This window comes from Dromaius novaehollandiae, chromosome 13, assembly GCF_036370855.1.
Source record: "Dromaius novaehollandiae isolate bDroNov1 chromosome 13, bDroNov1.hap1, whole genome shotgun sequence".
Taxonomy (NCBI): Eukaryota; Metazoa; Chordata; class Aves; order Casuariiformes; family Dromaiidae; genus Dromaius; species Dromaius novaehollandiae.
Window position 1 is genome coordinate 9,866,351 of NC_088110.1, and position 15,111 is coordinate 9,881,461.

Here is a 15,111-nt window from a genome sequence, read left to right on the forward strand (position 1 = left end):
AAGCAGATTTAGGAACCTCATTAATACTAACATTTAAGAATACTGATACTGTTTTTCATCATTTCAACAGAGTTCGCACAGTGTGATACAAATCAGGGCAAAATTCCAAATACACTGAACTGCTGATGCCCATCATGTGTCACATGCTTTGACTGGTAATCACAAAGAGAATATTTCCTATATCATTTCAACAATCAAATAAAACCTGGAACAATGCAATGGAACAAGAAATTATCAGTCTAAATTTATCCAGCAAAGCTGGTAAAACTTTTTTTTCCCCCACAACACACACAGAGGAACCAGGTTTTACATGTATATATACCCATTTGCTGCATTTATCATAGTCTTTTCTGCTTGTGCCATAAGTAAACAAAATACTATATTTAAAAGTATGAAATGCTGGTCACTCAGAAGAAAGAGATACATGAAATACTGAATTACATTACCTATCTCATGACCCTCACAAAGCAGACATGCGGCACAGGCCTGCTTTGCCATATGATCTGTTTCAATACAGTCCAAAATAAACAGGATGACATTTAGAAAGATGAAACAAAAAATACCGTGGGAGTAATTTCAAAAGATACTACAGAAGATTGAAAACATAAAAATAACTCATAATATGTAGCAATAATGTTAGTTTTATGTAATATTTAACTACTGAGGGAACAAATGCAGTTACTGTATTTAATTCTGGATCAGAGTAAAAATAAGAGTTTTTAATATCTTTTAAAAGCTAGAAATGTAATATAATTTCAATTTGCCTATTACCATCTTCATGAGACAGCTGTTAAAGATCGGAGCAGCCAGCAGGCAATAGTTTATCACCTCACTGCTTTTGTGTAGCCTCTATTCCTGCAGTGAGCGAGTGGATTCCTCTCCATTGAGGGAACACTACATAACATCTATTACAGGTCAAGAGTCTGCATGGGGGAACTATTATACTAGCATGTCACTTCATTCTCCATCTGCACACAGTCAACCTTGCCAAAAGAATGAAAGGATCCTATAAAACACTAACAGAAAATTAGAAGAATGAAGCAGAAGAATTAGGAGAAGTGAATCAATCATTTGCCAATGGAACCAAGTTAACCATTGTAGCCATTTTTTTGTTTTACAGGGGGTGCTTACTGCACCAGTAGATACAGTTTATATACTTCACAGACAATGCAACATGAATGTTAACATTATATTCATGCCAGAAATAGGATAACACATTTAGGTAAATAATAAGCATTCTTCTTACTTGCTTGGTACATTATTCTCAAGCATGTGCTTAAATTTATAGATATGAAAGGATGCCTTATTTTTTATTTCTATAAAAGACATTACACTTTTATTAGTTTTGTGTATTTTTACATACATAAAATTTTAGCTGATCCCGTTAAAGTCCATAAAAATTTCAGACCCCTATATTCCATCTAGTTACAAAAAAAACCCCAGCTTTGGTTTATAAACTAAATGAAGGGAAATCGGGTTTCCCTAGTTAAAGGAAACCACTGTGAATAATCAACTTTCCCTCCCCACCTTCACCATTCTGTTGAAAAAAAATAATAAGATGTCTCATTATATTCATGCATCCTTCCGTTCTTTAAAAACTTTTTCTGCAAATTTCCAAATGAAGACTCTTTTTGAAGAATCAGGAAGAGATTTTTCTTTCTTCCAAAATGCAACAAAATATACTTGATAAGCAGCAAAAGTTGTTGTTATCAATGGAGTGAAATGCATTTTTTCCCCTCAAATAATCCTGAAAATAAACTGCATTTCACAGTCATTTTAGATTCAAGTAGATTTGTGTATTTAATGGCATATTTACATTTTAATAGAAGATTCTGACAGATACAGTGTTTAGTAAGACTCAGTAACTATTGCACACATTCAAGTTTTCTAACATTTCACAATAAACAATACATTATGTAGACTGAAACAAAATGTATGAAGATCTGTGGAGAAGAAAAAGCAAAAAAAGAAGATACTCCAGACAACTTATGACACGTCAAGCCCACAGTTTGGAGAAATACAATTTTAAGAATATCAAAATCAAGCGGCTTCTAAAGCAAGGCACATGAAAAACATTCCAACAGTTATAGAAAATCATTAAATGAAAAGGCTAAAAACAAACAAACTCCCTATCCAAAATATGCCTTGTGTTATGAGCTACCACGCAAAAAACAAACTACTGTCTGACTGAAATGAGTCCAGTGTTACCAAAAGGTTACCTGCACAACCCATGAATTCTTCAAGAGACTCAAAGGAAAAAAATAAAGAAATTATTGTTGGCAACACACAGCAGTTCTGCAAACAAGTCAGTCTCCACAGAATTGGGGTTAAAAGATGAACTTGCATGGTGGCTAGAAACAATCTGCTCTTCATTTCATCACCTGACAACTGACTGTTCTCACTCTTCCTTTGCCTTGTACTTTCTTCTTCTCATTTGCATTTTAAAAAGTCTTTAGACATGGTAAATTTAAACAATTAACTCCAACTTGTTTAATCAATGCATTAAAAATCTAATTAAAGCATGCTTAAATTTATTTACATAATTTGATCAGTTATCATGAAATACAAACTCAGACTATCAATTTTAAGATAACAAATACCTAGATATTAATTCACTGTTCTCATTTATAACAGTCTAATTCTGTGATACATCTTCATTTAGAGATGGATCAGGATCTGTTTTAATATAATATTAATCAAAGATCCCAAATCTTCAAGGCATGTGAGAAATGCTAGTGCACATGTCATCTGCAGGATGATAAAGAACAATAGCTTAATATTTTACCTTAAAAATACAGATAGCCTGTTTCTACTTCTACTTCTAAGTGGTTATTATGGAACACATTTCAACATAAGAGTCCTCTCCATAAGACAGACCCTGTAGATATTTACATTTTAAAAAATACTAAAATTACATGCAGATATGAGCATTATGTGTCTGGACATTAACCTCTGCCTTGCAACTTCTGAAACTGAACACCGCCATTTGTGAACAGTAGCCACTGAATGCAAGGATATTATTTTCCTTATTTAGATGGCATTAAAAGGAGGAAAAGCAGTATTCTACATTGGCATCTTTTTACAGCTTTACTCATCTTTTTGACACTTTGCTTCTCTCCATATATTAAAGCTAGAAACAGAATCAGCTGCCTTCCATTTAAAACCGGAAGTACAGATCAAGTTTCCTGGTTGCCTCACTCATGTAGTAACAATTAAAAGCAACCTAAGAGCTCATGCCATAAAAGGTCTGTAATTTGTTCATGTTTTTACTACTATTTACAATCATATTAGTTAAAAATCCACAAACCTGTAATGCTGTGGAAGGTAAGGTTTGTTTTTGCAAACAAGTGGCCCAATTAACTGTATCTATTACAGTCTGCATACTTTCCCTCAGCAAAGTAATAGCCTCTAAGCTTTTACAGATGTTTCAACCACACAGCCAGCGACAGCTTATATTGGGACAACCATCTCAACTGTCCATCCCATCTCTGTGCATGAAATCAATGATAACTTACTCTAAAAACCACTACAGTTTTGCAGCCTGTCCTTAAGATCTATCTATCCTAGCAAAGGCAAGGAAGACTGCTGGGAAATCTAACCGTGTCAGCTCTGCCAGTGTTAACTTGCAATGTTTATGATCCAGAACCCAATCAGTATTGATAAAAATATGACCCAATTTCATCATACTGCTGTGAAGAGAAAAAGCTTTAAATTGCTTTCAACTACAGTGGTTTTCAAACTGCACTTGGCAGACTCACCAGGAACTAAGAAGAGTTAACAAAATTATTGCCACCAAAAAAACCTATTTCTAAACTTATCTGCACAAGCTCACAACTTATTTTTTGTAGGTTTCATTTACTCAAGTGCTTAACACGCATATCTACACTTTGTACTTGTATAACAAAGCCACTCCTCACAAGTGAAACTGTTTGAGGTTTGTTTCTTCCTGCACTGTGCTACAGCAGCACCATGCCTGTGCTACAAATTTCTGCTAGCACAGCTGTATTGGTCAGGAATCACACCTTTTCATACTTAGATGCACCCAAAAAAGCCTTCACAGCATAGACCAAAACCAGAAGAAAACTATTCAGACTTCTGAAAGTTGAGCAGTGATGTAATATTATGAGTACTTCACACAGAGGCCAGCATGAGAAACAAAAACAATGAGCCTCATGGTGATCTCATTAGCACCACTATAAATAAAAGGAGCAATTACATTTTTCCTTTTTAAAAATAGAAAACCACACACATGCAAGAGAAAAGATCACACAGTTCCTGTATAAGACAATATATCAGCACTGAGGAGATCTTAAAAGCAGTGAGCTGCTTAGAAAAAAGTTCAACAAGCCCTTCAGGGTGCTTTGTTTTTCTTTAAATGCAAGTTACCATCAAATGCAAAGCAGCAGACTTTTACAGACGGTATAGATGAGTGGTAAACAATAATGACAGCTGGAGGATGTCTGATAAAGCACTTCTGTTTTTATACTGAGGTGACAACTTTATTTTGGGAATAGAACAGTATTTGCTAGTCTTCGCTCAGTGAAGAAAGGATTCACATGAACTCCAGCTGCAGACACATGATCCACGCTTAAATGGTAAAAACTGGGCATTTCCAGATTGCCCTAGTTACACGTCACATGCAAAAGCACACTTACTGAAATACCACTCCCCTTGGTGCTGCAATCCAACATATTTTGTTTTGCTTGCTGAATCTGTCAGTATGTACCTTTCACCTACAACAGTAACAAGTGGCCAAACACAGTAAAAACTATTTTAGGCAGTACTTGCTTTCAAATGAAACTGAACTAGTTTCTTAAATGTTTTAGTACATTAGGTCTTAACCATCATACTATCGTGTTTCTGCAATGTCAACGGAACCTTCTTTAACTTCGGCCAAATACGGAGCTCCTCACTTACTTTCTCCTAAAGAGAAAAAGAATGGCTCCTAACAGAAAAGCTGTAGTTTTAAACTTGATTAAATCTTACTCTGAAGACATAGCAAAGAATAAAAAAATTAAAGATGATTTTAAAAGTTACATTAAACTGATGGTTTTAACTTTACATACCTGCAAAAGCAGTAGGCTACAAGGGATGAATAACTCCTCCTCCTCCTAACTGCTATAAAGTTTGGTTTGGGTCTTAAGCTATACACTTCCTTGTTTGTTGAAGAGTTATCACATGAAACTCTTGATAACATTAGATGGTATTTTTCCTGATGAAAAGTATACTGTCTTGCCAAATATTTCCAGTCAGCTAATCTTAAGTTAAAAGCTTTAGATATTAAAATTGTAAGGAAATTTAGCTTCCAACATGCATTTATAGTTTAATAAAGCCATCTAAAAATACTGTAATGACAGCCACAAATATCTGAATTTAGAAGTTTTGTCTCATTATCACACAACTTTAGCTGCCTTTATTAAAAGTAAGCACAAGATAGAAAGCCAAAAATAAAATAAGGAAAACAGTAAGGAATTAGCAGCAACTAAATAGAAGTTGTTGACAGCTTTACTTTTGTTTATAATGTCAGTTTCATGGTCTCCCTACCAGGAAGGCTGAAGTCCAACTCTGCCCTGGAAATGTTACTTAATGCCTTAAATGCTGTAATGCTTAGTATCCAAGAGCCTCTTGTGGTTTCAGTTTGAATAGCAACACGTTCAATTTCCTTTTAAGTAGCTCTCAGGATCCAAATCACAGGTAATTTGAAACATCAGAATTATTATTCACTAAACAATGGTTACCAACACAGTTTATGAACTACAAGAATAACATATACTGAAGAAGGGGAATAGTTTTCCTTAATGTTCCAATAGCACTTAAGTAAGGTGGCAAAAAGAGCAGATATTAAAGGTTTACAAAACAATCACATGAACACAGTGCTGCTGTACACTAAAAACTGATGCATTAAAACAAAAATACCTACAAATTTCTATTATTCACTATTTAGTCCCCAGTAGCTGCTGGGTATGTTGATGGAACCTACTCTAAGAAAATACTTTCAGAAGTTCCTTTCAAGCTACAAACTAAAGATAAGTGTCAAGCACTCTCTGGAAAACAAAATTCCCGGAAATCTGCCATAGAAGAATCTGCACAGGAATAAATGCATATTGCTCATTCTTTCAAGGGTGCCTACTCTGAATTTTCAAGTGGCCATCAAGTACATAATCACTGTTTCCTCTCTTTTTCCTATCTCATATGTTCTGGTCTAGTAAGTGATCAATAGTATATTATAGTCTAGATCCCTAGAAATATATCATATTCCTAGATTCCTAAAAATTTATGCATAGCTTCAGCACAACACAATACAGTGAGTCTCCTGCATTTCTTCCGGTTCGGAACATCAACTTTTGCCACTCTAATGTGTTCACACACACGACTAGCTTACCACATTTGGAAGTCTGGTACCACAAAATGAACTTTTATTAGAACATTTCTTATAATAATTGTCATTAAAATGACATAGGGAAGTGGTAAGAACATCAAGGCCCTTGTTAGGCCTTGAGAAAAAAAACAATGTCAAATTACAGCATAATCTGGAACCAAAGCAAGAAACTATGCTGTACACTGATGACTGAAAACAGTGGCATAGACACTGGGCAAAATAACTGCTACAGCACATCAAAGAATGACCTGATAGCTTTAATTTGCAATAATTTACAAACTTTTGTAAGGGGAAATTTTATTCAATAACGTGACTTCAAAACAACAACAAGGTGGTTTTGCAGATCTTTAGAGCACTACCAAGTTAATTATTTCAAATTTCCTACACTAACTGCAGGAAACATAAAAGCTGATTATCGGAACTGAAAATGGTGCAGGGATGTTTGGCAGTCACTAATCTACATTATCTATGCATTATGCCTCCAGTGGAAGGAGTGGGGAGCAGACTAATACGAACAAAAGGCTTAAAAGACTAAGAGGTAGGTGTAAAAGGAGATGCAAGATTAGAAAAAAGTCCTAAGGAAAGTCACCCCCCAAAAATCTCCTTTGAACTCTTCCAGATTAAGTATCCTTGGGAAAAACAAAAAAAAAAAGTCATTTCTAAACGGAAGAATAGTACATTAACAATTTTGATATATTCGAATAATTCAGTTGTCACCCTAGAAACTTGCAAGCACCAAGTTTACCGTTCTTTGTTCTATAGAACACGCTTAGAAGTAATATACTGCTATTTACATGCTAGTTCGTGTAATTCTTTGCATCCCTTTTAAAAGGCAGAAAAATCAGATCCAACAGTTAAGAAAGTTAAGTTTGCATTAGACTTTCTATGAATCTTTCTTCATGGTGCCAAACTGACTCAAGCTGAAATGTCTTAGAAACATAAATGCACTTTTTAAACTATCCTTACAGTATGTCAATTCTTAAGTCATAGATTTGTGAACCGATGTTCTTAAATTTTTGTAAGTCTTCCAGATCCATGTGTGATTATTCCACTCTGAACCATCACAAGCAGCAACACTTAAGCATAACAGCTGTATTTCAACACTAAATGCCCATTCCCAGTATTAAAATTCTCCTCTGAGCGAGTAATCATAATTACAGTGCATGAAATGAGATCTTTACTATGCTTTCTCCATTTCAGCTAAACAATGAAAATAATCAATACCTTCTGTAACACACAAAATAAAAAATTACAAGTAGGAGAGGAAGAATTAGTTACCTGTGGCCTCGAATATCAGACTGATCACAGACCCCTCCTAAAGCAATTCTGTGGAATTCTCGACCCAAAGTCTTTGCGATAGATCTTCCAACACTAGTTTTACCGACTCCTGGGGGACCCACAAAACAAAGAATGGGTCCCTTGAGGTTGTTTTTAAGCTGCCTGACAGCTAAGTACTCCAAAACTCTCTTCTTCAGCTTCTCCATAGCATAATGATCATTATCCAAAAGAATTCGAGCTGCACGAATTTCAAGGCGATCTATCGATCATTGACAAGAGAAAAAATATCAGCATATTTACCTTTAAGACATAAACAATTTGTTCTATAGTACAAAAGATACCAATATATTCTCAAACATGTTCAGCAGATATAAAATTCATCAACCGTGTGAATTTTTTTAATGAATCGCGGAACAAAAACGTCATTAGTGGTCATAACTTTCTGGCTTTTAGTCAATTAATGTATATTTTTATTTACTGTACCTAACAAGTCATCCAAAGCACCACACATACATATTTCAATAGAAATTTTGCATCTTTGCTTAAGGTAATAAACTTCAAACCACCTGTGACCTGGTGTAACTTAGCAAACTGAAAGGGAAACTTTCAGCAATGAAACATTCCACCAGCACACTACAGTTTTGGCCATAAAAGTCAAACACTTTACCCATCTTGGGATTCTTTGAACATACTGACATTTGTAAGCTGATCTTTTTACAATTTGATGTTTAACAAAAGTATTTACAAGAATATTTGTGAACATCCAAGGCTCTAGTTCAAAAAGGCTGAAATTCATCACCACATGTACTAAGAAGGCAAAAGTTAGAGGCGTTTTTGCTGGTATGGTATAGTAAATTTCTTTTTAAAATCAGATTGTTACAAATGCTACTGAAAAGCCTCACTCATCAATAGTTGCTAAAAGTAATTAGAAATCCTTTTCCCCTAGCAGAATACCTTCTGGAAGGGCATTCTGCTAAATTAATCTACTCCTGTTGGTCAGTAGGAAAAAGTCATGTTTGATTTTCTATCCTTTCCTCACTCTCCATTTTTGTGTTCTGTTCTCATATTAATTACATCAATCTCACAACTTTTCAAAACTATGGTACAAAGCTGAAGTGATACTAAGCTTTTCTATTGTGCCTGAAGTCATAACTATTAAAAGTAACTACAATTATGTTTTTTCACACTCTCGTTCCTTACCAAACTTGACTAATTTCAGATGTGCCAGGATCTTCTTCAGGAAGATTAACGATCTAGAAGTTTACAGAAGGGTTTTTTTTTGGACATATAGATGCAATTACTTTGATGCAATTTTCTTATTTTTGAGGGAAACACTACCTAAATTGCTTGCGAAAAAACTCCCCCAAACAGCTTTACAGTAATTATTCTACATTGTCTTTTTCCAAACACACATCACAAACATAACTTCTGAATGCTATGATCCAAAACAGACTCTAAAGTACAGAGACATCTCAGTGACCATCATGAACTTGTCTGCAGTGAGACATGAAAAACAAAGCAAGTCCAAAGGGAAGACAGAGTACTGCCAGGGTTGAGATTAACAAAAGTGAAATAAAAAATTTATTCCAGTGTTCTAGTTCTATTTCAGTGAGAAAAATCTATGGAAAGAAATCCATTTTCAAAAAGTATAATAGTGGTTTGATTAATATTGTTTTGCTATGTAGCCATAGTAATGTAACATGATTAATGTTAACTTCAACGTAGTTAGTAAAAATAGCAAAAGCTGTAAGAATGCAGAGGCACTACTTCCATAAAGACCAGCAAACAAATTACAACCCCTCTAGAAAACAAATTACAACAATTACAACCCCTCCAGGGAGTCTTTGAATAAATACTCACTCTCCTAGCCTCATTCTGCACTGTGGTATTGCATATTCTAATGTTTATGATGGGGGTGTGGGAGTATGTGGGTACACACACACACACACACACACACACACACACACACACGATACTAGCAAAGATTGTAGTCATAACACCTTCATTTTTCTGCGTAGATATTCCTAATGCTTTTTTAATTCACATTTTCAGATGTACAACTGAGCTCTATGGGCTAGCCAGTACAGATCTTATTTTAAACCAGGCAGACCGTAAGACCTCAGTAATGTATTAATGACATTTTTACTGTCAGACCAGGAAACAAAAATTTGTAAGACAGACCGAAGTGAGTGTTTACATGGTAGCATCTTGTACTAAAATGTCTGTGCAAGTGACAGTCAACAATTCACCTTTTGTACTCTTGTTCCATGGCAATTCCACCATCAGCTCCAAGTAATTTCTAGTCAAAGCATATTCTGGCATTGATTGAGGCATCTTCTTTAATCTAGAAATACATGCACAAAATTCATCAGATTATCCAGGAATTAACTGCAAAGATCTCACCTGTACTACAAGGCAGATATTTAGTAACATTGAGGTCATCAGTATACGCTCTTATTACACTGACAAGAATATTATTAAAAAAGCAAGTCACCATTCCAACAATTAGCAGAACAAATAGAAATAGCTTACACGTATGATATGAAAAGAAAAAAAATACAATTCCTTATGCATATATTATATAAGGAAAAATAGAAGAATTACTAAATCAAGCTGATACAAAGGATTATCTCCCTACATGCACAGTATCTATGCATTTTCACTGAAGAACCAACATATCATCACAGACAGCACACATCTCCTTCACCAGGGAAAAATGGAGGGGGAAAAAAAAGACTCAAGAGATCTCTGTATCAGAAATATGTGGATCAGTTTATACATTTACTGTTAACAACTGAGATGCTGTTTGCTTTTTTTTTTTTTTTTGAAGTCTTCACTTAATAATATAGAGACCTAGAGCCTATAGTTTAATGTTATATTAATATCTAAATCAAGGAGACTTCACATTTCTTTCTGTCATCACCTCTGATGTTCAAAAGACATGAAGTGATGAAATTTGTACAGGGAAAAAAGCACTCTACTAAAATTTTTTAAATTATTCCCCAGACACAATCAACAAAAATATAGAATCAAGGAAAAAAAGATGTAAGGCATGTTTTCTTCAAACATTAAAATAAGAGAAGAAACAACCACTTGAAAATCTCCTACCTCTTTATTTCCTTAAGACAAACTTTAAGAGCTTGTTCTGACATACTGGATGTTCTAATCTTTTTTTCCAGCATGACAACATCATCATGATCTTCCTCTTCCTCCTCATCCTCTGTAGCACTTGGAATGTGATTGATTCTTCTAGTAGGACGAATAGCTACAACCTATAACATAGAAAACCAAGCCAAAGAATAGCACTAGTTTTTGGGTTTTTTTAAATATGATGTGCACTTGTCTTTGGACAGAAACTGAGAAAAACATGCAAGGTGCTGAGAGAGTCTTTTTGGTCTCCTTTACAGAAAAACTCAGATAAGAAGATTTTAATCTGATCTAAAACTTTATAAACATGTTCTACAAGTATTAACAGTACTACTTTAAAAGGTTACCACTTTTTTTTTGTACATATTTGCTAAGTGTATTTAAGTGTATTTTTAGTGTAACCATAACTACGAGGTAGTAGAAGATGAACAAAACTAAGAGTTGTTCATGATATTTTAAAAGGCTTGGTATTGCAACCTATCGTATTAAACAGGATAAACCTAATCTTTCCAAAATGAAGGGTCACATCTCTTTTCCTTTTTTGTTTCTGGATTATTTCCTCTTTACTAAACATACCTGCCTAAGTATAATTAGATGCAACACAAGGCTAGGCTGCTCACACTTTTCACAACACACATTCTTTATGTGTTATTTCAAAAGCTGTCATTCGCCTGCAATGCCATTAATAAAAGGTACATCTTTCACTTCCAAATTCTGCACAGGCCAAAATTCAGTCTGTACACCCAGTGCAGATAAACTGGGAAACGATTCTTTAAAAGAATCTGAGCTTTTATTCAAAGCCAGAAAGTAGTCAGATTACAAAATGTAATGCCTAGACAGCTTAGATATGTAAACAAAGTTGCTGGCTGGGTGTTCTCTGCAGCTCCAGACTGACTATTAAACATTATGACCGCACATTATACCTGTACACAGAATAAAATCACGCATGTTCATTAGCCTGTTTAAAAGTGCACTTTTATACTTATTTAGAATATTTAAGAATCCCACATTTAAAGGTCCCATACCCTTTTATCATCATCCTGTTTGGGCTTTCTTGTTTTCTGAAGCAGCTTCAGGCCTTCAATTTGTCTAACAAGCAATGGTATAGTCATCTTGAATCGTTCTTCCAGCCTAACAGCATCTAAAATCTAAGAGCAAGGGGTTATGAGTAGCCAGCATTTTCATGCTAATAGCTCAACAATTTTGGGAAGGCAGAGAGTTCTATTACCGTGTTTTGACCAGAGCTATGGAATAGAGGGTTTGGGAAAAAAGAGGTAGTAAGAAAAGCAAAGAGAATATGGCACACAAAAATCTAACCTCAAGTCTATTATATTACTTCAGGATTTGTACATCTCTTGTCAAACCAAACCAAAAGCTGTATAACTGTGATCCACCAAGTAAACAGTGAAGACCATTTATACACAAGAGAAGTAAATAAAAACTCTAAAAGTGGCACGAGAACATTGTTTCTTGTCTACTGTATGTTTATAGTTTTCTATCAGCAAAGCAAAACACAGTATGCTACATTTACTCTAAGAAATTCCTTAAATGAAAGAAAAATTTCAGGTGCTGGTACAGGGAGGTTATACATGATCAAAAGACTAGATACCCTTGATTTGTAGGTCTGAGTATACTTTAAAAAGTAGCAGGAAGTCTGGATTCCAAAATTACAGAGTACCCCTAAAGAATCTCTTATCCTGTCTCTTTTAAAAGTGTTCTCCTATTTCAGCTGCATCTTCTGTGGCAAAACACCTATCAGTATTCTGTTCCTCAGTTATGAAACCTCAGGGAAGAAAGAGCTCTCTGAGAAAGTAACAGTACAATCTCCTCAGGCATACCCAGAAATCACCTTATGCCTTAAGACTTTAAAAAATATTTTATACATTATTCCATTTTGTACTCTATTCCACTTTCATGTTTAATGATGCTGATGTGTGGAAATGGGTAAAATCAGGCCATCTGTATTTCCACAGTTTCTACTGGCTGCTCTCTTCTTTATCACTTCTCACAAAAAACTGGACATGTATGTTTGATTTTTAGCTAAGTTTTAGGTGAATGATGTACCTTTTTCCAGCATGAGATTCAGCTACAATACCCACCTTCACTTAGAACTACTGCATTAATTTCTATCTGGTGTATTTTGAAAGAACGTAAGTTATGCTTTCAATTCAAGGTTGAGTGTGCAGCACTGGCAGCAGCAAAAGAAACACTAAAACTTCCAAGCACAGCAAATGGATATAGAAACCAGACTAGTAAGCAGCAAACTACAAGCACCATTTTTACCGTATAACCTTATTCTGACATAAGATGCAAACAAAACTACAGCGTCTGTGTTAAAAAAGGCAAAAAACCCTTTTTTTTGAAAAAAAAGATTTTTTAAAAGACCAAACCATAACTGATTCAGGAGCTGTTATAATTAAGAGATGTATAGTCACTTATCAACTCTGATAAATAAGCAAGACATCACTACAATTTGAAGGAAGATTTATCATCTCATTCACCACAAAAAGGGGAAATCCATATGATATTTTTATTATTTTATAAAATAAAGAGATTCCAACATTAACTTGATTCATTTAACTATTAGATGAACTCTGATACATATAGATATATATCTAAAAATTTTAAACAATAGCATGAAAGCTTTTCACAAGAATATACATTTAGATGTAACACAAATATCTCTGGCAAAAATTAGCACTGTATGATCAAGTGTAAAAAATTTGCAAAATTATCTAAAAATTGATTTAAATAGCAAACACCTGACTCCCCTTTAAAAGCTTAAGAACATAATACCTGAAGCTTCTCTTGGTTGGATGTACGAATGATAGAAGTCAGTATATCTGGCAAAGCTTCTCTAGGGAGATTGTCCAAAAGACGTCTCAGCTTTGCAACGGCAGGAACAGACATATCCAGCATCTCAACTAGCTGTGAGGAACACAGATTGAACAATACTCATTGTAATTGATGTTTCTTTTTAAATTATTTAAGCAAGTATCCAAACTAAAAAGAATTGCATCTTTTGGTGTAAAATGTGTCTAGGTAATTTGCCAAAAAGTTACTGAAATATATATATATAAAAAAAATCCACACAAAGGTTTAAGTAAGAGCTACTAACTCAGCATAGGGCCATCAAGACTTCAGCCTTTCTGATTTTTTGAGAAGTTCATAAACATCATCATAGTCTCGAACGTGTTTTTTCAATGCCTACATCTTTTATTCCCCTCTCTCCTCCCACTCCATTCAAAAGAAAAAGATAACTTTCCCAGTTACTTTAAAATTATTATGATTCTCCTTCTATACATTCTTTAAACACAATTTTGTTACAGTTAGGGATATCTGTTTATAAACAAGATTCCAGAGTGGTTTTTTTCCCCCCCCTTTAACAATGTATTTATTACAAATCAATCACTGTACGCATCAGGAATTCTGGAAAAAACTTATTCAAAAGTATTCCGTTCACTAAAGTGTATTTATAGCATTGCTAAATACAAAACAATACTAAGTTATTACAAAACTAACTTACAGCTAGACCTGACTTGCAATGAACTGCATACAGACACTGGAACTCAACATGGAAACCTTAACAAAAGTATTTATTTTGGGGCAGAAGGACTGAAACTCTACTTGGCATTGAAAAAAAAAAGAAATGCAGGGAGAGAGGGCAGACAGGAAAAAACAAGCAGAAAAACCCAAATAAATATACAGACACACAATGCATAGGATTAAAATAGTTCACCTGCACTGCATACTTGTAGAACTGTTCTGACAACTCTCCAAGTTCCTCCTCCGATTTATGCTGATTAGTAAACTGCTCAAGTCGATCTAACTGTTCAACTTCAGCAACAGGATACGGCTTCTCCTTCAGCAGCTGCAGTATCTGGAAGCGGCAGAGGCCCGTAACCAGCAATGTATAGTGTGGTTTGGGCCAGTTGCTGCCAACCACCTGAACTGCCAAGGCAGCAGTGCCAATCCTAAAAACAGGTCAAATCTTTGTGTTATTTGTAACCTTCAACAGCAGATTTCACATATTTCTTACCAACAAGCCATAGAGGTACAGGCTGCAAGAACTTCCTGCATCATCTAGTTCCTTAGAAATAAAGATAACCAAGTTATATGGTTCCCTTCATAATACAGCTTAACAAAACCAGACCTTAAAACATCAAAAAAAATGAGCTAACTGGTGAGCTAACTAAAATAACTAGACACTTGATTTGCAAACACCTATCATTTTTTGATTAATAATTTAACCGAATTCAATGAGGACAGAAATGTTCATGTTTCTGCTTAAATTACGTGTGCCAAGA

At 34.7% G+C, this 15,111-nt stretch overlaps 1 protein-coding gene across 1 annotated transcript in view; it reads right to left on the bottom strand.

Annotated features, from left to right (window-relative positions):
• The window catches only part of LONP2 (lon peptidase 2, peroxisomal), a 50,494-nt gene that overhangs the window by 34,489 nt on the left and 894 nt on the right, over window positions 1–15,111 (bottom strand). The window contains exons 2-7 of the mRNA XM_026102201.2: window positions 14,544–14,778; window positions 13,601–13,732; window positions 11,830–11,952; window positions 10,766–10,929; window positions 9,907–10,001; window positions 7,658–7,916 (exon numbers count right to left, since the gene is read on the bottom strand). Of these exons, the coding sequence (XP_025957986.2) occupies window positions 7,658–7,916; window positions 9,907–10,001; window positions 10,766–10,929; window positions 11,830–11,952; window positions 13,601–13,732; window positions 14,544–14,778 (1,008 nt within the window). The remainder of the gene's footprint in view (window positions 1–7,657; window positions 7,917–9,906; window positions 10,002–10,765; window positions 10,930–11,829; window positions 11,953–13,600; window positions 13,733–14,543; window positions 14,779–15,111) is intronic.